Genomic DNA, 23,649 nt, shown 5'->3' on the forward strand with positions numbered 1-23,649 from the left:
ATAACACATAAGAATTAAATTAATACATATCAGATGAATCCCACACTGCGAGAATAACCAGTCGGGCTATAATCCAGGGGAAACATTTTCTAGGGAAATTTCACTTCTTTTACTTTTTAGATGAATTTAAAAATGCTTTTCCATTGATAACTTCTTAATGTTAATGCATTTTCAAAAGCTTTATTTTTTTGCATAGATATTTTTGAATTGGGTTGAATGTTTTTTTACGGGCTATACAGTTATATGGGGGTTTTTTATTTACTTAAAAATGAATAAGGAAACTAAAAAACATTCCGGAAAAAGAGGGTAGAATTTAAAAACCAGGCTTTTGGGATGAAAATACAGGGTGTGATTTTTTTTTACATATTACTTTTTTCCTTGTTTTCTTTTTCGTTTTTTTGGGAAATGTGCATGCATTTTGTTTAATATTTGTATATAGTTTCTAAAAGTTTTTTGTTTTTTTTTATTGAATATTTTTAAAATTTCCTCTTTTTCAAAAGGAAAATTTAAAAAAATTCAAAAAGTTAACAAGGGTTTAATGTAAATATCAAAGACTTCTATAAAAAGAATTTAAACATTTTCTGTTTTCTTATCAAGTAGGGGAGGTAATTATGTTATGTCCATAAGTTTGTACAAGCAGGGGAGCTAATTATGAAGCAGGAAGGAAATTATGTTCATATTTTTTACTGTGACATGTATATTGTATTTTAATCTGTCAATGTAAGTCATGATCAGGTATCTGATGATTTTATCATGTACATCTGTATAATATGATCATGGAAAATAAAATTTTCAGACTGAAGTTTTCTTTTTTTTTCTTTTGTGAGAAAGTAAACCTTTAATGACTGGAACTTTCTGGCCCTTGGAGTAACAATACTACACGCAGTTGTATATAGTAAAACAAAGCTGGTTGGTGAGTCCTAGGCAGTATTTATGGGGGAAAAATACAGTCAGTAAAATGTATACTTAGTCACACAGTAAAAAAAATTATGAAAAAATAGGAGGGATTTATATGTGCTTTATGTCAAGCTTATGAAAAGTTAGTTTATTAATTATACCCCCTCACTGGGGGAGATATTGTTTTTGCCATGTCCATCCATTGGTCACACTTCACTTCAGATCAATAACTTCAGAACCATTTTACTTAGAACCTTCAGACTTCATAAGGTGGTAGGGCTTATAGAGTAGACGACTCCATAACTGAACATAGAAATCCATTTCCAATCAGTAACTTGAAAACAATATGACCTAGAACCTTCAAACTTCATAGGATGATAAGACTTGTAGTAGATGACCCCAATTGTTTTTAGGGTCACTCCATCAAAGGTCCAGGTCACAGGGGCCATCTGTCTGTCAAAATCCATTTTTGATCAATTGACCATTTGACCTAGAACCTTCAAACTTAATAGGGTGATAAGGCTTACAGAGTAGATGACCCCTATTATTAGCTCACCTGTCACAAAGTGACAAGGTGAGCTTTTGTGATCGCGCGGTGTCCATCGTCCGTCGTGCGTCAGTGCGTGCGTGCGTGCGTCCGTAAACTTTTGCTTGTGACCACTCTAGTGGTCACATTTTTCATGGGATCTTTATGAAAGTTGGTCAGAATGTTCATCTTGATGATATCTAGGTCAAGTTCGAAACTGGGTCACGTGCCGTCAAAAACTAGGTCAGTAGGTCTAAAAATAGAAAAACCTTGTGACCTCTCTAGAGGCCATATATTTAACAAGATCTTCATGAAAATTGGTCAGAATGTTCACCTTGATGATATCTAGGTCAAGTTCGAAACTGGGTTACGTGCCTTCAAAAACTAGGTCAGTAGGTCTAAAAATAGAAAAACCTTGTGACCTCTCTAGAGGCCATATATTTCACAAGATCTTCATGAAAATTGGTCAGAACGTTCATCTTGATGATATCTAGGTCAAGTTTGAAACTGGGTCACGTGCCATCCAAAACTAGGTCAGTAGGTCAAATAATAGAAAAACCTTGTGACCTCTCTGAAGGCCATATTTTTCATGGGATCTGTATGAAAATTGGTCTGAATGTTCATCTTGATGATATTTAGGTCAGTTTCGAAACAGGGTCATGTGCGGTCAAAAACTAGGTCAGTAGGTCTAAAAATAGAAAAACCTTGTGACCTCTCTAGAGGCCATACTTGTGAATGGATCTCCATAAAAATTGGTCAGAATGTTCACCTTGATGATATCTAGGTCAGATTTGAAACTGGGTCACGTGCCTTAAAAACTAGGTCAGTAGGTCAAATTATAAAAAAACCTTGTGACCTCTCTAGAGGCCATACTTTTCATGGGATCTGTATGAAAGTTGGTCTGAATGTTCATCTTGATGATATCTAGGTCAAGTTTGAAACTGGGTCAGCTGCGGACAAAAACTAGGTCAGTAGGTCTAAAATTATTAAAATCTTTTGACTTCTCTAGAGGCCATATTTTTCAATGGATACTCATGAAAATTGATCTGAATGTTCACCTTGATGATATCTAGGTCAGTTTTGAAACTGGGTCACGTGCAGTCAAAAACTAGGCCGGTAGGTATAAAAATAGAAAAACCTTGTGACCTCTCTAGAGGCCATATTTTTCATGAGATCTTCATGAAAATTAGTGAGAATGTTCACCTTGATGATATCTAGGTAAAGTTCAAAACAGGGTCATGTACCTTCGAAAACTAGGTCAATAGGTCAAATAATAGAAAAACCTTGTGACCTCTCTAGAGACCATATTTTTCAATGAATCTTCATGAAAATTGGTCAGAATTTTTATCTTGATAATATCTAGGTCAAGTTCAAAACTGGGTCACATGAGCTCAAAAACTAGGTCACTATGTTAAATAATAGAAAAAACGACGTCATACTCAAAACTGGGTCATGTGGGAAGAGGTGAGCGATTCAGGACCATCATGGTCCTCTTGTTTTCTAGTTTACTAGATCGAAGGTCAAGGTCACAGGGGCCTGAACATGGAAAATCGTTTCTAATTCTAATCGATAACATAAGAACCACTTGACCCAGAATGTTGAAACTTCATGTGATGATTTGACATACAGAGCAGATGACCGCTATTGATTTTTGGGTCACTTGATCAAAGGTCAATGTCACATGGACCAGAACATCGAAAACAGTTTCCGATCAATAAATTGATAACCATTTGACCCAGAATGTTCACATTTCATAGAATGATAGGACTTACAGAGTAGATGACCCTTATTGATTTTGGGGTCACTTGAGCAAAGGTCAAGGTCACAAGGGTTTGAACATAGAAATTTCTTTCCCATCAATAACTTGAGAACCTCTTGACCCAGAATGTTGAAACTTCATAGGATGATTAGACATGCAGAGTAAATGATCTCTATTGATTTTGGGGTCACTCGATCAGAGGTCAAGGTCACAGGGGTCAGAACATGGAAATCAATTTCCAGTCCATAACTTCAGAATCACTAGGCCCAGAATGTTGAAACTTCGTGGAATAATTGGACATACTGAGTAGATGATCCCTATTGCAGCCAACCATCAGTGTTTCAGACTTTCGCTCCTGTCCCCTATTGACTTCTTGCCTATTACTACTATGCATTGGGGAAATCATGCGCTTTCCTACAAAAGCATCAAGTTTTGGCATTGTTTGTCCGTCTGCATCAGTCCAAAGTCCTATACATGGTTTGGAGTATAAAACGTAGTAGAAATGTTAACTGCTGTCTGCAAGTTTCAATCAGATTGCATGAGGAAGCAAGATTTATGGCCTTTTGTATTTTGTCCTTGGATATATATTGTATATTATAGTGATATTATTGCCGAGCCATCCTTCAGCTTAGCGAAGACATAGTTGTCCAAATGGCTGTTTGGTGTATGTGCGTGTGTCCGTCCGGATTTGTTTGTCCGGGCAATAACTTTGACATGCATGGAGCAATCTTGTTTATATTTGGCATGGATGTTAATCTCAGTGAGACGGAGTGGCATGCGCAAACTCCAGGTTCTCTCAAAGGTCAAGGTCATAATTGGAGGTCAAAGGTCATGTCAGATCTTGTCCGGCCCATAACTTTGACATGCATTGAGGAAGCATGTTTATATTTGGCATGAATGTTTTAACTCGGTGAGGCGGACTCTATCTCGAAGGTCAAGGTCATAGTTAGGAGTCAAAGGGCGGACTCGACATGTTGCCTGTGGGCATCTAGTTACATTTTCCATCCGTCTAGAGTCGTATACTAAACATGGTTTGAAGGTTGTTTTAAATTTAAACTACAAGGAAGTGCGGCCATGCATGTGCCAGTCTTAATGCTAGTGGAAGGCAAGATGTTTGGTCTATTGCGCTGTACTATTTTTTTTATGCCCCCACTCCCAACCCATCTGGGAAGGAGGGGGTGGGGGGGGGGGCAGGGCAAAGTGGGGAGGCAGCATACAGTAATGTCCCAACAGGTTTCGTGTCTTTTCTGTAATTTTGCTGTTCATAGATGAATTTTAAAAAAAAAACCTGCACAAATGATCAACACGACATGACGATCTGTTGCGTGCAAGAACCATAAATCTACCAGTCCTATTTTTAGCTCACCTGAGCCAAAGGCTCATGGTGAGCTTTTGTGACCGCTCAATGTCCGTCGCCCGTAGTCCTTCGTCAGTCGTCCGTCGTCCGTCGTGCGTCCATCAACATTTTCTAAAAAAATCTTCTTGAAAACCACGCGGCAGAATTACACCAAACTTCACAGGAATGATCCTTGGGTGGTCCCCTTTCAAAATTGTTCAAAGAATTTAATTCCATTTAAAATTCTGGTTGCCATGGCAACAGAAAGGAAAAACTTTAAAAATATTCTTGTCCAAAACCGCAAGGCCTAGAGCCTTGATATTTAGCATGTGACAACATCTTATGGTCCTCTATCAAAATTGTTCAAATTATGCCTCTTGGGTGAAAACAGGCCCCGCCCCAGGGGTCACAAGTTTTACATAGACTTATATAGTAAAAAACTTTAAAAATCTTCTTGTCTAAAACCACATGACCTAGGCCTTTGATATTTTGTATGTAGCATTGCCTTGTGGTCCTCTACCAAAATATTTCAAATTATGCCCCTGTGGTGAAAAGAGGCCTGCCCCTGGGGTCTCATGTTTTACATAGACTTATACAGGAAAAAAACTTTAAAAATCTTCTTGCTTGAAACTGCAAGGCCTAAGCTTTTGATATTAAGTATGTTGCCTGTCCCTAGGGTGAAAAGAGGCCCTGCCCTGAGGGTACCAAGTTTTACATAGACTTACATAGGAAAAAAATTAAAGATCTTCTTGTCTGAAAGTTCAAGGTCTAGGCATTCGATATTTGGTGTGTAACATTGCCTGGTGGATCTCTAACAAGTATTTCAAATTATGTTCCTGGGTTGAAAAGAGGCCCTGCCCTGTGGGTCACTTGTTATAATTAAGAGTTATATAAGAAAAAATACTTCAAAAATTATCAGGTCCGATTTCCTAGACTGTTTAATTATAATTACCTGATGACCCAAGCGATTAGGGATCACTTGACTGTGACCTTGACCTACTGACCTACTTTCTTGTCTTTTAAGATGCAGCCTTGAAATTTGGATGACATGTACAGTTTTGCACACCAATCTTAAGTCTGTCTTTCAGTGACAATGAATGCGACCTACTGACCTATTTTCTAATATTTTAGCATCAGTTTGTCATTTGAAACATGTGGCTCATATTACTCAGGTGAGCACTTCAGGGTCATCACGACCCTCTTGTTTAATTTCTCCCTTTAATGTATGTACGTCCGGATATCGTGGCCGGTCTGTAACTCATTTATCGATGGATTTCAAAAAGAATGGCATCAGTGATCAGCATGATCATTTATAGCTCTTTGGCATAATATGCAGATGTATCGAGTGAAAGAACCATAACCCAACCCTCCTTGTTTTCATCTCCCTATATTGATTTTTTCGTCTAGGGAAAAACTTCATTTTGCATTTAGTCGAATTGTAACGTACAAGCACCATACTGGTAACTTGTTTTCAGTTATCTCCCAGTGTTATACCCCATCGAAAAATGACTTGTTTCCATAGACACAGTACCATAACCACTGAGGCAACTGCCTCGGTGTTTTTCAGCAGACCGCATTTTTTTAGTATCTATAAAAATCGTATTTTTATGCAAAAAGAAAAAAAGCAACAACGACAACGACACACAAACACATACAGAAAGATCAATATATTATCTGAAGGTAAATCTACAATATTTCATTGTGCAACTTCCAAAATCGTTAAATCTTTTTAAGTTGTATAATAATAATATTAACATGACACTTGAAAGTGGTCTAACAGATCTACAGGCATTTCTAGCATATCCCGACCGGATTAAGGACGTATTTACCTGTTTAAGGGACATGTCAAAGTATTCCACTGAGGTTTTTGCCAAGTTAAAATAAAACCTTTCTTTCAGATGATGTCAGAATAACATTAATGTCACGACATTATTTATTTTGAGTCGTGCCATGAGAAAATCAACATAGTGGGTTTGCGACCAGCATTGATCCAGACCAGCCTGCGCATCCGCGCAGTCTGGTCAGGATTCATGCTATTCGCTAACAGTTTCTCTAATACCAATAGGCTTTGAAAGCGAACAGCATGGATCCTGACCAGACTGCGCGGATGTGCAGGCTGGTCTGAATCCATACTGGTCGCAAACCCACTACTGTTGGTTTTCTCATGGCGCGGCTCATTTATTCTACACCCGTGACTCTGGTGGACTAAATTTGATTTCAAACAAGGCACGGATATCTTTGCAACTTTTGTGTAGTCACACTGTACATATATAACAGGACATTTAGTTCTAACCTTGTTGCGCAGCAAAAATAAAGTCAATTTTTTTAAATGTATGTCAACGTTTAGACTTCTATTTCGACTCATTTATATAATGTTTGTTTTCAACGGTACAGATGCCTTAATTCATATACAAGTACAGATGTACAAATAATTACATTTAACAAAACGTGTGTAGGATTTGAAAGGATTTGTAGGTAGCTTGTAGTTGCAATAACATGTCATTTTCATTATAAATTTCTTGATATAAACTCCGCAACCGGTCCAGACGGAGACCGCCCACTCTATCATCTCGCACAATACATTGTTGGGCATCTGTCACTGAATGCAGATGGTTAATCGCATTATCTTAATTTTAATAATAATGATAATGATAATAATAATATTAATCATTCGGCTTATATTATTGTGTATTTAGGGACGAATAACTTTTATGTAACAACATTTTTGTCGTATTTTTATAGTGCTTTTTTAGCATAATTTTGCTATAATGCGTACACTATCTTCTGTTGAGTGATTTAAGAATTTAGGTAGCAGTGCATCTTAATTGTTAATTGCAGAAAAAATTCAGGCTGAAGCCATTTTCATGTGTACAATACAATAGTAAATATTAACAGTCATTTTTATATATACTGGATTCCGGTCCGTCCGTTCGTCTGTCCATCTGTAGACAAAATTTGTCCGGGCTATTTCTCAGCAATTATTTGCCAGATTTCCATCAAACCTTGTAATTATTATCAGTACCAAGCCTAGTTAAGCATGTGCGAAGCGGGTCCATTTGGATGATTTTTCACTTAGTTATGGCCCTTTTATTAATTTTTTCTTCCTATGTATATATATGGAAAACATTTGTTCGCACTATTTCTCAGTCATTGTATGCCAGACTTTAATTAAACCTTGTTATTATTACTTGAGCATTTGGGAAGCACGTTCATTTGAATGATTTTCACGAAGCTATATGACCTTGTTTAAAATATGAATAGTATGTTTGTTTGTTTTGGGTTTAACGCCGTTTTTCAACAGTATTTCAGTCATGTCACGGCGGGCAGTTAACCTAACCAGTGTTCCTGGATTCTGTACCAGTACAAACCTGTTCTCCGCAAGTAACTGCCAACTTCCCCACATGAATCAGAGGTGGAGGACTAATGATTTCAGACACAATGTCGTTTATCAAATAGTCACGGAGAACATAGCCCCGCCCGAGGATCGAACTCACGAGTTATATTGGAAAAAAACTTCAATAGTTTTCTAACATATTTCATATACTGTTGAGTATAAATAGTTGATGACCCTGAGTGATTACATGGTCCCTTGACCATGACCTTGACCTACTGACCTACTTTCTTCTTTCATAAAATTTGGACTACATGTACAGTTTTGAACATACATCTCAAAACTGACTCAGTGACCTTGATTTTGACCTACTAACTTTCAGTGACCTTGATTTTGACCTACTGACCTTTTTTCTTCTTTTTAAGATACATCTATGAAATTTGGAGATCTTATACAGTTTTGCACATTTTTTGTGCATCTTTGTACATTTTCTCACTGTACAATATACAAATGCACTGTATCATATTTTCAATACCCCTGTTCCTCTGACAATAAGCTGCTGTCTGGGGGTATTCATCACCAGTAGTGAGAGGTCTTGTTTTCATTGATTCCACATTTCAAGTTTCATGATGAACAGTACAGAAATAATGCGTCTCCCTGAAATGTTTCCTAATTTTAAAAATTTTTACTTCAACTGCTCAACTGTGCAGCGTAATGTCAACATTACGACACCTGAAGCACCTAGAATATGCAAAAATTAAAACGCTAAAACTTGACTTGTAAACAAATAATTTTATCTTGAACGGAATTTTTGTCTTATATATCAAATTCATATATATACGAAACGAAGGTTGCATGGCTATAATTATACCGATGTTATAATCCCATTATCGGACCTTTTTGAATATCAATGGAACAGGAACTTCTCTGTATTTTTCTTTGCGCGGACATCTCTTATTCTTAGGAGCTGCTTAAAAAAGAAATTGTATTTGCATGTATAAAGACTTAAATTTTCATTTTTCAATTCACCTCACTTTTGCACTATCTACCATACATTTATTGTTCTTTTAGTTGGAAATAATGGACACGTAGGCTATTGTAAATACCGGTATAGTTTACTTTCAATCGGAAAACTACTTGTATACTATTAAATAATCTTGAACCGGTGAAATGCGTCATTTCAAAGTAGAAAAGTGCTTGTTCACAGCAGTTTTCATTAAATTTTGTTTTCAGATCGGTCGGATATGTATTCATGGCAAGGATATACTAGTAGTTTTTCTCAGTGAAATAAAAGTGATAATCCACAGTTTTGAAACAGTAGATTATCATTTTTCATTTTTCACTGTTTTTGCCGAACTAGTTCCGATCCTCCGTCGCGATTGAAGTCAAATTGTATACCAAGCGTTATGAATACCGGGGACCATAATAACGATGACGTCGTTAAAATGACGTCATTTGTGTTCTGCTTTCAGCTGACCTTTCCCGCGATTTTCGACATTTTATAAATTACGCAACAAAAGTAGAGTTTTACACATGAAATAAAAAGAAAATTTGTTCGTTTCAGCGAAATATCAATTTTATTTCACTCATGAGCACCAAAAATGTCATTTTCACTCGTGGCTACGCCACTCGTGAAAATATCAGTTTTTGATGCTCACTTGTGAAATAAAATTGATATTTCACTGAAACAAACAAATATCCTCTATATGTTATTTGCTTTTAATGTCTTTTATATAGATCTAGGCTATTATAAAATTAAAAAGCAATTTGGAAAAAATTGATTATTTGCCAACAATAGCTTGATTTGAAAAGTCTTGTTGTAGCAGAAAGCCAGAAAATGCATTGTATGCATACCCGAAAAGATATTCATCAGGATCGATGTTTTGTACGGAGACACTGTCTCCTTGTTTTAACTCAAGCACAGTTGTCAGGGCGGAAGAAGTATAGGCGCCATCTTGACCACGAAGATAGATATTGCCCATCCCCGTCCCGTTCTTCACAATACGGTAGTGTGTTGTGTGTCCGCCATATGCCATGAGCGTTACTGAGAAAACATAGGTTCCTGATACAGGGGCCCTAAAATCTCCCGCATACTTGCTGTAAGCAGTTCCCAGATTTGTGATGACGTCATCGAAGACAATTGCCTGGTTCGCTCCTGCATGTTCAATATGATGTTGACCAACGGTAGCATAGAAAGCGACAATAACTTCGTTCTCTCTCCGCACAATGCGTTGTTCGTCAGCATCTAAAATATTTAACTGTATGATTTCACATATCAGTTCTTTAAAAACTGTCATATAAGTAAGAAATTTGCTGAATTTGTTTACACATACAAACTTTAATTTACAAAGATAACGCAGGAAAATGAAACATATATGACGTATTCGTCTTCTCCCCATTCCCACTATTTTATAGTTAAACTGCATACATATATATGTGTAATTATTGGTTTTGAGTAATTACCAAGATATCGTTTTGGAATTTGATTTGCATCTGGTATTTCTCTATTGTTCATGTTGTTCTAGTCCTTTTTCTTCAAATCGTCTGTCAGTTCATTCTGCACACTTGGTTCGTTTATTTCAGGCGCTATGTCATCTAGGAGATGTTTTGTTTCGAGTTCCGTGTCATTTGTTTCATTTGATAGACTTGTCTTGTGATCACGTATGTCAGTTTCTAGCGTGGAAAGTAAGGTTTGAATAAACATTTCGTTCTGCTGGTTCTTCGTTTGTAGCTTGGTAATTTGTGACTGAAGATCGGAGACAGCTTTATCTGTCTCTGCCGTAAGGAACGAAATATGTGTCTTCAAATTGGTGACTTCTCGCCGAAGTCTTCTGTTTTCATTTTTGATGTTGTTGTCGTTCGATTCAAGATGTTCGATACGGCGAACGATATCAAGTAAGTCGTTTTTGTTTAGGCTTTCAGTCAACAATGAAGCCTTATTTTCAAGTACGTCTGCTAAACCATATTTATCCATGTAGAATAAAACCAAGAACACATTTTGGCTGAATAGTATAATCCCTTTCATATTTTTCGTATTTCTGTACTAAAAGCAAATGTTAAAATGCAGACCGTAAGTACATTTGTATATGACCTACCGGTAAATACTGATAAGGCGAGTTCATAATAGTTTTGCGTTTGAAATGAGAATAAGAAGTAAGCTAACGCTTGTTTAGACAGACTCTATTGTCTTTTTGCTATTTCAATATTACATGTCTCTGTGACCCCTATATTTAGTCCCCTTCTGGTTTAAAACATGTTTCATGGACTATAGGTCTGCATCTCGTCTGTCCGTTCGTCAGTCTGTCTATTATAATACGTCTTCTTGGAATACAAATACAATTTCGCTCAGAATCTTATAATGCCACGAGATAGTTTAATATAATATTTGATCTTTTTAATTTAGTTAAATAGTGTTACAACCAAAACTATCATCTGAGAATGTAAGTCTCTTTTGTTCCCTTCACAACCTTGGTTTGCTTTGAGTCGACAGGTTTAATTTAGCTGGGGACCATACGCCGGTTATCGTGGGATTGCACTCTGTGTATCTTTGAAGGTTACACGCATACGTCTGCAAATATATCTTTAAATGTTTGTACTTTTCACATGAATAAATGTTCTGCTCAACCCGGGGCTAGAGTGCGTGGAAGATAGCTCGATTTCCACTACCTACTTACATAAACATGCTCAGTTAACCCGAACCTGCAACATCAACATTTTCATTTATGTCTTGTTGGGCGACCTGTGGAGTTTCCACTTTTTTCTCTTTTAAAATGTATGGAGTGGACACAAAATAAAGTTCTGTGAAAATTGTGACCTTGGCCTTGAACCTAGAGACTTGAATCATGCGTTTTGCACGGTGTCTTGATGAGAATATAGCAACTCATGTCACAAGAACGGAAATCCTTCCAGTAGTTAAGACGATTCATTACAGACACGAGAGAAAGTATTTTGACTTCCGTCCTCCAAGTGTGACATTGACTTTGGACCTAGAGACCTTGGTCACACCCTCTGCACATAGTTTTGACCAAGCTAAACAATTGGTGCCAGTTTCAAAAAGTTGACAAAAAAATGGAACAGACACGAAATAAAGCTGTTTAAATTTTGGCCACAAGATCTGATATTGACCGTGGACCTAGTAGGCGGTCATTTTAACTTTTGGAGTTGAACTAATTCCAACATTAACATTTTGGTGTGAAATAAGTTATATATACAGTAAGGAAATGAAACACAGAAAAAATCCTCAAAAATATCAATCTTGCGCATTTTTGAGATATTGCATCTGCAATTCTGAAGTAACGTCTACATCTAATACTTGTAAACTAAAGTATAGATATGTTCTTTGAATATCAGTGAAATCTCTAGCACCTACTGATAGCCTACCTTTAGTATTTTACCATCTTTGTCATAAAGCGTTGTGGTGTCAAAATTGAGAGCATAGATGTCAAAATTCAGAACAGAATTATCAACCAATGTATACATACATATTTCTAAAACAGACTCGTCGGCATAGGACTTAATACGTTTAAACACCAGACATGTGTATCTCAATGTCAGAAACAAGAGAATAAAAACAGTCACAGGGAATTCGTGAAACAAAAATGTATTCACAATGTTACTGCAGATGGGCGGGGTACTTTATAATATCAATATTTGCTCGAAATTCATAAACAGTTAAGACATTTATTTATTATCTTGAACTGCTTTATTATTAAATCCAATGCACGCATGTGAATAAAGAAATATACTAATATTTTGTTTCATCGATTTTTTGGGGGGATAAATAAATTTGCAAGACATTGTGGAATTAAAATCTAAAGGAAGCTGCCCTTAAATATCACATAATTTTCAGAGTCTGGCTTTGATTTTTTGAGGACTTTTTCCTGTATTGTATACTTAACTAAAGATTGTAAATCAGTAATAAAACTTGGAATAAGTTTGAGGTTCGAACATTTTGTCTAGTCATATAACCGGCCTAGTATGGAATCATGAACACTGGTTAGATTAATGACATTGAAAAAAAAAACATTCAAAGCGAATACAAAATACAACTAAAGAATTAAATATCATATATCTTAAAACTTTCCATTTTCTAAGACAGTAATAAATCCGTAAAATATATTTAAAGTTACAAAGTTATATTTATTTTTCGTCCGATAACATTCAAAGAAAATCATTTTCCAACAATTGCTGTGGAAGAATAATCTTGCTGCAGAAGAAACCCTGAAAACGTGCTGTAGGCGTAGCCGTGTAAATTTTTATCGGCATCAAGATTCTGTATAGACACATCATCTCCTTGCTGAAGCTGAAGAACTGCGGTCATGGCTGACGTAGCGTCCGAACCATCTTTACCGTGAAGGTAGAGGTTGCCCATAACTGTCCCGTTCTTTGCTATACGGTAGTGCGTGCTTTGCGTGTTGTATGCCATGAGCGTTACTGAAAACACGTAAGTTCCGGAGACTGGAGCTTTAAAATCCCCGGCATATTTATTGTAAGCATTGCCCAAATTAGTGATGACATGGTCGAAAATGATATTCTGGTTTACTCCTGCATGTTCTATGTGATGATTACCAACAGTAGCGTAGAACGCAATGTTTGCTTCGTTTTCAGCCCTTGTAATGCGATATCCTTTGTGCCCTGCAAATTGATAGAAATCAAAACGTTTTTTTTTATATAATATTTAAAATAAATTACATAATCATAACATAGTAAAATGTCGGGTGATTCAAGTCACATGTTTACGTCGTCGGGTTCTGATTTTGAAACAATAAATAGACATTCATTCTCAGAAAACATATCTTGTGTTTCGGAAGGATATACTATGTACTACTGCGCATAATTTGAAATACATGTCGAACATACGCGACAAGCAATAACCACACATATCAACTCATAATATTACAAAACTTTATCAAAAGAAGATAATATTTATCACAGACGTGTGAAAGAAGTATAGACCTAAGGTGACCCCAGTGGCTAAGTTGTTAAGGCTTATCTCTATGGGTTTGGAAATAGTTCTTTCGTATTTCAAGCTTTCGATTTGTTTTCGAAAGACTGGTGGTTCTATTCTAAAAGATCACCTGTGATTCATAAATCCTACTTGTGTGGCTGTGTTCAGCTAAACGAATTTGAGAGTTTATGGGAAATATTTGCGTACTCACCTGTCAGTCGTTTCTGTGTCTGGCCAGTTTTGAACCCAGATGCGGAAATGTTTGTAACTGGATAACCTTTCCTCTGCGACTCGTGCAACTGTTCATACTGCGGAGCTGATTGCGTCCAGTTTGTCTGGGACGCAATGTCGACCAGAGTGTCTTTGTTTTCAGATTGCAGGGCATATGTCTGGGATGGAAAATTCGACGTATTTTCCTTTATGTCACTTTGAAGTGTTGAAACTATCGACTGAATAATCTGTTCATTCTGCTTGTTCGCAACTTGTAGATCGGAAATTTGTGACTGAAGATCTGAAACAGTTCTCCTGTTCTCTGCATCAAGGGATGAAATAAATGTCTTTAGACTGGTCACCTCATCTTGAAGTTTTCTATTTTCACTTTTGATGACGTCATTACTTGATTCAAGATCTTCGACACGGCGAATAATTCGAGTAAGATCATTTTTGTATTCGTCTCTCTTCACAAATAATGACGTCGTTTCGTGCGCGTCCGCTGTAGCAAATTTATCCGCATTAAATAAAAGCAGGCATAGTATTTGGATAACTAGTATAGACTTTGCCATATTTCTAAAGTCGGATTTCAGTAATGAAAATGTAAATATTAAATTTCAGACCATAAGTTTTTGAACAAGTTATGAATACAGATAAGACAAGTTTCTTTATTTAGTTAAGGTTAAAACCAAAGAGTTCATTCCTGATAAGCTAAGTTTTATGGGGGCTAATTCTTGCCATGCCGCGCTGTCGTTCTGCTATGCTGGCGGAGACGCGAGAACACGACAAATTATTTTAGGCAAGTGGTATAGAAAATTTCGAAAAAAACCCAACAATGTTCAAACTCTCTATTTTACATACATATGTTGCGTTCTTGATGATTAAAATATTCTGTAAGTTTCACGTAGATCATGAGATAATGTGACAAATGCGGTCAAAAATTGCAACTGTCTGAAGTTTTCGCGATTTGGGAATAAAATATGTTCATGCAGACTATATGGAAAATATACAAATATTTAAATATCATGTTACTACAAAAATAATTATAATAAAAAAAATAAATCAGCTCATCTAAGAATGTGTTCTGTTTTATATTTCAGTCACAGGATTTGTATACACCCTATTTAACATTTCTTTGAAAAAATAGAGCAGATCAGTACGATCTTATATCTGCGTACGTTATTAACAATGAAAAAATGTGCCGCTACTACTGTGCACAAGAAGCTCTAAAAATGTTTCTGTATCCGATTTGCGTAATTTTGTTTATATATCTTTCATTAAAAAGTTTTTATTAAATATGATAGAACTGTTTGTTGGCGCATGCATGGCGCCGAATATTAGTAATAGCAATGTATTATATTTTAATTAGGGGACCTGTCCTTTTATACATCGTCATACAATTTACAGCTTCTGCTACATCGCGGTACAAATAACGTCTCTGTTAAAGTTCTAACAGGAATTTTTAGGAGGCATTATTTTCTGTCTGTATATGCAGTTTTACTCTATCTTTCTTGGTCCAGTAATTGAAACAGTACAATAGATACAGATCTGAATATCTAAGTACTCCATACCTTAGTCCTAGCTTTGTTGTTAGATAGTCGTGGGACTTACCACGCCTCATCACTCTTCCTTAACATGTGCTTCCGCTGCAATAATATACAGAAGTGTTAAATATAAATTGAGTTTGATTATTACGCGACTTCAGCCTTTGATCCGTTTCCTCAGCATGGAAATGTTCAACATTTAGAATTCACAATAAATGCAGCGTCGTTCCTGATTTCCGGTAAAACTATTCATATGATTTGAAAATAAACACGTATTTCCTCTTTGCATGAGACTGTTTTATAAATAATTTAACTATATTTGAAAACACAGTGTAAAGTCCACGTATTATGGAACTTAAGAGTCAGAGGATATAAACTTTTGCATACAAATCAGTCCCAAAGTAATATTTTGTCTCATTTTCCCCCGCATTAAAGTAATTTTTGTAGTTCTTCATACCCTTAAAATATCAAGTAGTTTATAATCTAAAGGATGACTAGATTTTACACGTTGTTAAAATTACAAGAGCTCGTAGAACACGAAATGCCCCCGCCCCCCTTGATCCATTCAGTAACTGCAAAAGGACCATAAAAATATTTAGGTCACTGTACACTGGACATATGACATCCTGCCCTGAAATCAATAATTTTGGGTCATTTACCAGTCATAAGTGTATCTGTATCAAAATCTGATATTAAACCAAAGCATTCTCTAGTAATTTAGCAAAAAAAGTTCTACTGTTCTGCATCAATGTGACCTAGACCTTTGACATACTGACCTCAAAATCGATAGGGGCCATCTGCTGTCAGGATCAACACCCCTATCAAGTTTCATGATCCTAGGCCCAAGCGTTCTCACGATATTGTCTAGAAACGCTTAAATTGTTCCGGGTCATTGTGACCTTGACCTTTGACATACTGATCTCAAAATCGATAGGGATCATCTGCTTGTCATGACCAACGTCCCTATCAACTTTCATGATCCTAGAACCAAGCGTTCTTGAGTTATCATCCGGAAACCGTTTAACTGTTCCGGGTCACTTTGACCTTGACCTTTGAAATACTGACCTCAAAATCAATAAGGGTCATCTGTTTGTCATGACCAACCTCTCTATCAACTTTCGTGATCCTAGGTCCAATCGTTCTTGAGTAATCTGTTTAAGTGTTCCGGGTCACTGTGACCTTGACCTTTCGCCTTCTGATCTCAAAATAATATGGTCCATTTGCTGGTCATGACCAACTTCCATTTCAACTTTCATGATCCTAGCCCAAAGTGTTCTTGAGTTATCATCCGGAAACCGAATGGTCTACATACCGACGGACCGACCAACAGACAGACATCTGTAAAACAATATACCCCTCCTTCTTCGAGAGGGATGGGTGGGTGGGTGGAGAGGGGATCACTTAAACTTTCCATGCAGATTAATGTGAATAGAACTCCATAAAGACTTCAGTTTCATTTTCTTGTCTGGTCATGACTTTGTTCTTATTCATCGTTGAAATTAGTGTACTTTCTTGATTAGTTAACTAATTTTGATTTTGGAGAAGTATTTATCGCTATCCTGGTCAATGATTTGTTATAATTTGAATTTTTTGTATGGGTTATACCTGTGTCATAATTTTTGCAACTGCTGTAAGCTTTAAAATTAAACAACAAGTATATAATTATGTAAAATGCTTTTACCCTTCCGAACTCTGATGGTATTTTACAATAATCTGCAGACTAATTCTTATGTGATGTTTGTTGATATGATTAACAGTTAAGGAGATATTGATATGAAGCTGATATTGAGAGGCCTGCTGTAGAACTTTAACCTGAAAACAGCGGCGACGACCACGTCAGCGTCAGATCTCAATATCCTCCTTATAGGTCAGAGACCACCAAATCAAATAAGTATTGGAACTAACTGGGAGTAAGGTGATGTGATCGTATACCTGGGAATAAGGTTATGTTTGTCCGTTCTGACTGGTCAGTAATGTAAACAAATCCAAGAAGTGTTGTTTTTTTCAAAATTTATATTTTTACTGCATTTATAGTATAATTTCATATTTTGACAATATTAGCTACATTATATGTGTATTGAAAAAAGTTTTATCACGCCATGCCAACGATGAAAGCAGGTTTTCTCATTCGCACGAAAATTACTCAAATTACTCAAATGAAGTAGGAAATATATACTTAATCAACAAAAAAAAGCCATCTGAAAATTCAACTGAATTGCGTCATTTTGTATCCTGAAGTAACATTTCTCTCACTTGATCCTCCGTTGATGCATGTCTACGTCCTGTCTCCTTTTAAAATGAGATGAATAAATATTCAAGAACACGAATGTTTTTGACTGATCAGATGGTTTGCAATAGTATAATTAAACAATCTTAACGAAGCCAGACTAGAAGTAAATTTTATGGGATACGTACCAGATAAACTTTAAAAAGTAAGAAAGGATAATGCTTACAATGTTTAAACAACAAAGGAACATTGTCAAAATTGCACTGAGAAATTAAGACAAGAGGACGAAATGGCCCTAGGCCGCTCACCTGAGAACACTGAATAATCTTGCTAAAATGTGACTGAAGAATTTGTGCTAAGAAAAGCCTGGAGAGGATTAATTCCATACAAAATGTTTTTCTTTTATTTGACTGGATGACCTAGTATGTGCCTTATACTCAATCTTGACCTAGATTTCATCAAGGCAAACATTCTGACAAAATTTCATGAAGATCTAGTGTAAAATGCAATTCCTATTGCATACACAAGGTTTTACTTTGGTTTGACCTGGTGACCTACTTTCGTATTCAAACTTGACATAGATTTCATCAAGCCAAACATTCTGATTGAATTTCATGAAGATCCAGTGTAAAATGCAGCCCCTATTGCATACACAAGGGTTTTTTTTTTATTTCACCGTCTGTCCTTGTTTCTGACCCCAGATGACCTATATTTTAACTTGACCTAGACTTCATCAAGACAAACATTCTGACAAAATTTCATGAAGATCCAGAGAAAATTGCAGGGCAACCTAAGGAACATTTCTGTGAAGTTTGATGTAAATCTGCCAAGTGGTTTTGAAGAAGATTTTTGAAGTTTACTATAGAGACATATAAGGAAAATAAGTTCAGCCCCCAGACAGTCATGTTTTTATCGAAATAGAACGGCTTGGGCAATTTTTGTAGAGTCATCCAAAGATCATTCCTACAAAATATTTTTCAAATCAAGCTGACAGTTTCCGAGAAGAAGATATTTAAAGATTTTCCTTTCAGTTGCCATGGCAATGACAATTCTGCATGGATTTCAATTCTTTGGGCAATTTTAAAAGGGGACCACCAAAGGATCATTCCTGTGAAGATTGGAGTAAATTTTCCCAGTGGTTTGGAAGAAGAAGATTTTTGACGGACGACAGTCATGGTGTGGTCACAAAAGCTCACCTTGAGCTTTTGGCTCAGGTGAGCTAAAATCACACACAATTTCAATCAACTATGAGACATCGTTAAATCTAACATAGGACTAAGCTCATGTGAGCCTATACAACTGAGATATATCTAGATTTAAACTCTGCAATAAATTCAATAGCTGCCTGCCGCTCTTCACTGTTGTAATTTTAGGCCACGACTGACCACGTTTACCACTCTTGGAATAGCCTGATCTTCCAACATGTTTCTGAAACTGTATAGTGTTTCCTTCTTTTCCATAAGTTCAGTGATTTCCTTCAGAGAATCTCCCTCTAGAGGCCATACTTGCTCTTCTGAAAATACCTCAGATATAATGCATGACAAGCTGCAAACATCAGTGCTGTTACAAGCAGGTGAGTGGTTCAAAATAATTTCAGGTGCTTGGTAGGCAGGTGTTCCGGGCTGAAGTTCGTTTTGATTTGCGAATGTTGTCAGTGTGCTGTTTAATGTATTTAATTTTGAAAGAGCTATATCGCACAGTTTCACAACATCAGCATTCTCTGAAAAAATAATGTTTTCTGGCTTGATGTCAAGATGAATTATAGCCAGTTTCTGGTTATGCAGATGTGCCACAGCTTGCGCAATTTGCAATGAAATTGAACACTTTTTGCCCACATCTAGTTTCTGACTTTCCTCACTAAATATTACATCATCAAGATTCAAACCTTTAAAATATTCTGCTTTCAGATACAGATGGTCTTTGGCCACTGCAAGATCCATTATGAGCACAATGTTGGGATGTCTTATTCTGCTGTGTGTAGCAATTTCACGCAAAGCTTCTTACAATACCTCATTCTTTTAACTTTGAATTTTTTAATAGCGATATCAGTGTCAATCCAATTGCCTTTATACACCTCTCTAAATGATCCCTCTCCTATCTTATTTCCAAAGACAATATCATGCAAATCAATATGTGCAACTGATATCTCATCAGAAGATAAGGTCTTCACCTCCCTAGTGACTGTCTTGGGCTGAGATAGACTGGTATCTGACTGATTCTTGGGCACACATGTATTATCTGCTTCTGTGGCAGACTACTATCTGTCTGAGTCTTTTGCATACTACTATCTGTCTGTGTCTGGGACAGACTGGTACATGACTGTGTCTGGGGCAGACTAGTGTATGTCTGTATCTGGGGCAGACTACTATCTGTCTGTGTCTGGGGCATACTGGTATATGTCTGTGTCTGGGGTAGACTGGTATATGTCTGTACCTGAGGCAGACTGGTATATATATATATGTCTGTGTTTGTAGCAGACTACTATCTGTCTGTGTCTTGGGCAGACTGGTATATGTCTGTGTCTGGGACAAACTACTATCTGTCTGTGTCTGGGGCAGACTGGTATATGTCTGTGTCTTGGGCATACTGGTATATGTCTGTCTCTGGGACAGACTGGTGTATGTCTGTGTTTTGGGCAGATTACTATCTGTCTGTTTCTGGGGAATACTGGTATATGTCTGTTTGGGACAGACTGGTATATGTCTGTGTCTGGGGCAGACTACTATCTGTCTGTGTCTGGGGCATACTGGTATATGTCTGTGTCCTGGGCAGACTTCTATCTGTCTGTGTCTGGGGCATACTGCTATATGTCTGTCTCTTGGGCAGACTGGTGTATGTCTGTGTCTGGGGCGGACTACTATCTGTCTGTGTCTGGGGCATACTGGTATATGTCTGTGTCTGGGGCAGACTGGTATATTCTGTATCTGGGGTAGACTACTATCTGTCTGCGTTTGGGGCATACTAGTATATGTCTGTGTCTGTGGCAGATTGATATATGCCTGTGTCTGGGGCAGACTACTATCTGTATATGTCTGGGGCATACTTGTATATGTCTGTGTCTGGGGCAGACTACTATCTGTCTGTGTCTGGGGCATACTAGTATGCAAATCTCGTCCAACATTTATAACCTGTCCATCCCTGTACCAATAAATCACTGGATTTTCCGGGACATTCCTTGTAACCACACCAAGAACCAAATATGTACCGGTATCTTTACCTCAAGCTGCTTCAAAACCATGTATATCATGGGGAGTATATATGACTACTTCATCTAACTTAGGTTCTGCATTTTGTGTGTTATCACTGGCATTTGTTTCCAGTACATTGTGTATCGTTATTCCATCAACTGACATATTTGCCATCCGAAATCCATACAGGAAGGGATTGTATTCTTCGAAGGTTGTATTCCTTGAAGTCGTTTCATAACATCCTTTCACGGAATATCAACTCAAATATGATATAGAGTTGTCATACAATGACTGTTTTTCTTTTGTGTACTTGATTGATATTTCCCCTGGTCTCATTCCATTTACAAGAAAACTTGACTTCTTAAAATTTTAATTTCATGTCTAGTTTCAATACCTTGTGTTATTGTGCTTTTCATCCCTGATTCATCTTCAGAGGCCTCTTTAGAAGATTCATCCTTTTTAATCTGTGGCAGCAATTATTTCCAATGACCTTGTTCTAAGGTAAACATAAAACTGAGAAGAATAAATTCCATTTGATCTCAAGTGTTCATGGAGACTTCACTTATTCCCATCAATGTCATGAAATGCTTCAATCTTGTCACCCTTAAATGTACTCGGACAAGCATCCATTTCTGACAACAAACCAAAACAGTTTTTGCCATGAGGGAAAAACATTTTTTGCCATTTCGAAAATTGTTTCAACAGACTGTAAACGTCCTTCTCATAAAAAAATTCTCGAGTGCCACCGCCATATCTAGATGTTACTTATCGAAACTTCCCTTTCTGGTAGTTCACCCAGCCAATGTGCAATTTGTACTTTGTAACCTTCGTTTTCGATTGTTTAGCAGTAAGTTCTGGTTCCTTTTCGTCCTCCTACAATGCCAAAAACAAGTTTCACTTAGTACATGTGATGTCATAGACAATGATAACAAGAGATGTCAGAACAACACAGAGGATGTGCTGTCAGACGAAATTTTCCAAGGTCACTATGACTTTGATCTTTAACATACTAGGGTCATCTACCAAAGCAGGAACGGCTTTTGTTTTTGAGACTTATGTGACCTTAACCTTTGATTTAGTGACCTAAACAACAATAGCGTTTATGTACTGACAATGACCAATCTTTTCGCTACGTTTGATGGTTCTACAACATTGCATTGGTAGATATTAAACACAAACGGTTTTTTCTATCTGATGTGACTGTTACCTTTACCTTTTAAATAGTGACTTTAGATACCATAGGGGTCACATAGAGAACATGACCAGCCATAAACGTTCAAGGTCCTAAGGTCATTGGTTTGTAAGATATTGAGCAGAAGCAGTCTTCTTTCCCAAGGTCACTACCCTCAAAGAACACCATGCAGAAGACAGGAATTTTCATTAGTTGATTATTGGACGGAACTGCTGGATAATTCAACTGTTTCGATCTTTCTCAATAAACAAACTTTATCTCAGCAAATTCGTATTCGTGGAAAATACGAAAAGTGTCTTACCTCCATTCATCCGGCTTTCTGGATCCAATATGGCGTTTTCCCGGGTGTATGGGGACATCTAATACCTAAGTTCTAAGATATACGATCTAAGTTTTAAGATCTAAGTTCTAATTTCTAAGATCTAAGTTAAAAAGTCTAAGTTCTAAGTCAAAACGGCCCCAATAGGCTTCCGTAAACGATTAACAGCCCAATAGGCAGTCAAGCGTTTACCAAACATACTATTTATCCTCGCGCACGTCGAACAAGACATTGTGCGGGAATCTTGAGGATAGGGAACTAATTTGCTTACTATTCAGATAATTGCGCTAACTGCCGTGCGGGAAAATGACACCCATTCATTTAAAATTTCAGGATCTCGTTTTGCTGCTTTGCAGCTTTTATTTGGGAGCAACACTTGTTCTTGGGAATGGTAAGTTGTCTTTATATCAATTTCTTTTATCTAAATTTAAGATATATTTTTTCAAAAGCATGTGACAATCCACTTAATTTACGCAAGTATGTGTTTGGCGTCCTTAAATTTAAGACACAATAGAAGTTATATAGCAGTATATATAATCTCACGGTACTTTTAAAAATGTCATTTATAAGATTTGCCAAAATTTTATAAATTTCAATGCCTTTTCTTTCCTGTTATGAAAATTGATTCGTTAATTGTCCCGAAAAAAGAGATATAAGATTGATAAACGAAAAATATTGATAAAAAGTGATTACTCTGATAGAAACGCATTTGTGTATAATATATACTAATGATCAAGAAATTTATATGACCAAACAATCTGGCTATTTAAAATACTGGTTCCGAAATGCAACACAATACGTTGGGATACTAAATCATATTTACAACAGTATTCAATTATCATGAAACGAGTCAAATATTATTGTGATAGAAAATAAAAGGATGCATTATAAAATGTTATGGTAGATCATTTTGTCTTAGGTCCAATTAATACTCAAGTCTAAACTGAACAAAAATGTTAAGAAACTGTTGTAAACAAGTAAATATGAGATGCCCGTTTACATGATACATTCATGAAATAATATTATCACATGTTTGACATCGTAGGAGTGAAATAAAGCCATTACATAAAATTGACGATACACTGGTGAAATAAAGCTCAGACGTCGACGTCGTTTTAAGTATAGGAGACGTTGGTCAAATTTTCTTGTTTATAATTTAGTTAAAGAAAGTAA

The 23,649-nt window shown here is 36.6% G+C and overlaps 3 protein-coding genes across 3 annotated transcripts; all 3 read right to left on the reverse strand.

The window, feature by feature from the left end:
- Positions 1–9,630: 9,630 nt before the first annotated feature.
- LOC123535761 (complement C1q-like protein 4) lies at positions 9,631–10,146 on the reverse strand. Its single transcript, XM_045318511.2, has one exon. The coding sequence runs from the start codon at positions 10,144–10,146 to the stop codon at positions 9,631–9,633; it is 516 nt and encodes a 171-aa protein (XP_045174446.2).
- A 2,752-nt stretch (positions 10,147–12,898) lies between these two features.
- On the reverse strand, positions 12,899–14,578 carry LOC123537227 (uncharacterized). Its single transcript, XM_045320868.2, has 2 exons — positions 14,008–14,578; positions 12,899–13,483 (listed from the first exon to the last, which is right to left on the reverse strand). The coding sequence occupies exons 1-2, from the start codon at positions 14,576–14,578 to the stop codon at positions 13,020–13,022; spliced, it is 1,035 nt and encodes a 344-aa protein (XP_045176803.2). The 3' UTR covers positions 12,899–13,019.
- Positions 14,579–19,132: 4,554 nt separating this feature from the next.
- LOC123535760 (probable serine/threonine-protein kinase DDB_G0286627) lies at positions 19,133–19,717 on the reverse strand. The gene has a single exon (XM_045318510.1). The coding sequence runs from the start codon at positions 19,715–19,717 to the stop codon at positions 19,133–19,135; it is 585 nt and encodes a 194-aa protein (XP_045174445.1).
- Positions 19,718–23,649: the final 3,932 nt, after the last annotated feature.

Source organism: Mercenaria mercenaria, chromosome 17 (genome assembly GCF_021730395.1).
Source record: "Mercenaria mercenaria strain notata chromosome 17, MADL_Memer_1, whole genome shotgun sequence".
Lineage (NCBI taxonomy): Eukaryota > Metazoa > Mollusca > Bivalvia > Venerida > Veneridae > Mercenaria > Mercenaria mercenaria.

Bases quoted from the DNA above. Each gene is read 5' to 3' on its own strand.
- LOC123535760 (XM_045318510.1), bottom strand. From the start codon at position 19,717: ATGGATCTTGCAGTGGCCAAAGACCATCTGTATCTGAAAGCAGAATAT.
- LOC123535761 (XM_045318511.2), bottom strand. From the start codon at position 10,146: ATGACAGTTTTTAAAGAACTGATATGTGAAATCATACAGTTAAATATT.
- LOC123537227 (XM_045320868.2), bottom strand. From the start codon at position 14,578: ATGGCAAAGTCTATACTAGTTATCCAAATACTATGCCTGCTTTTATTT. The intron at 13,484-14,007 runs GTGAGTACGCAA...ATCAATTTGCAG, and splicing joins GACACAGAAACGACTGACAG to GGCACAAAGGATATCGCATT.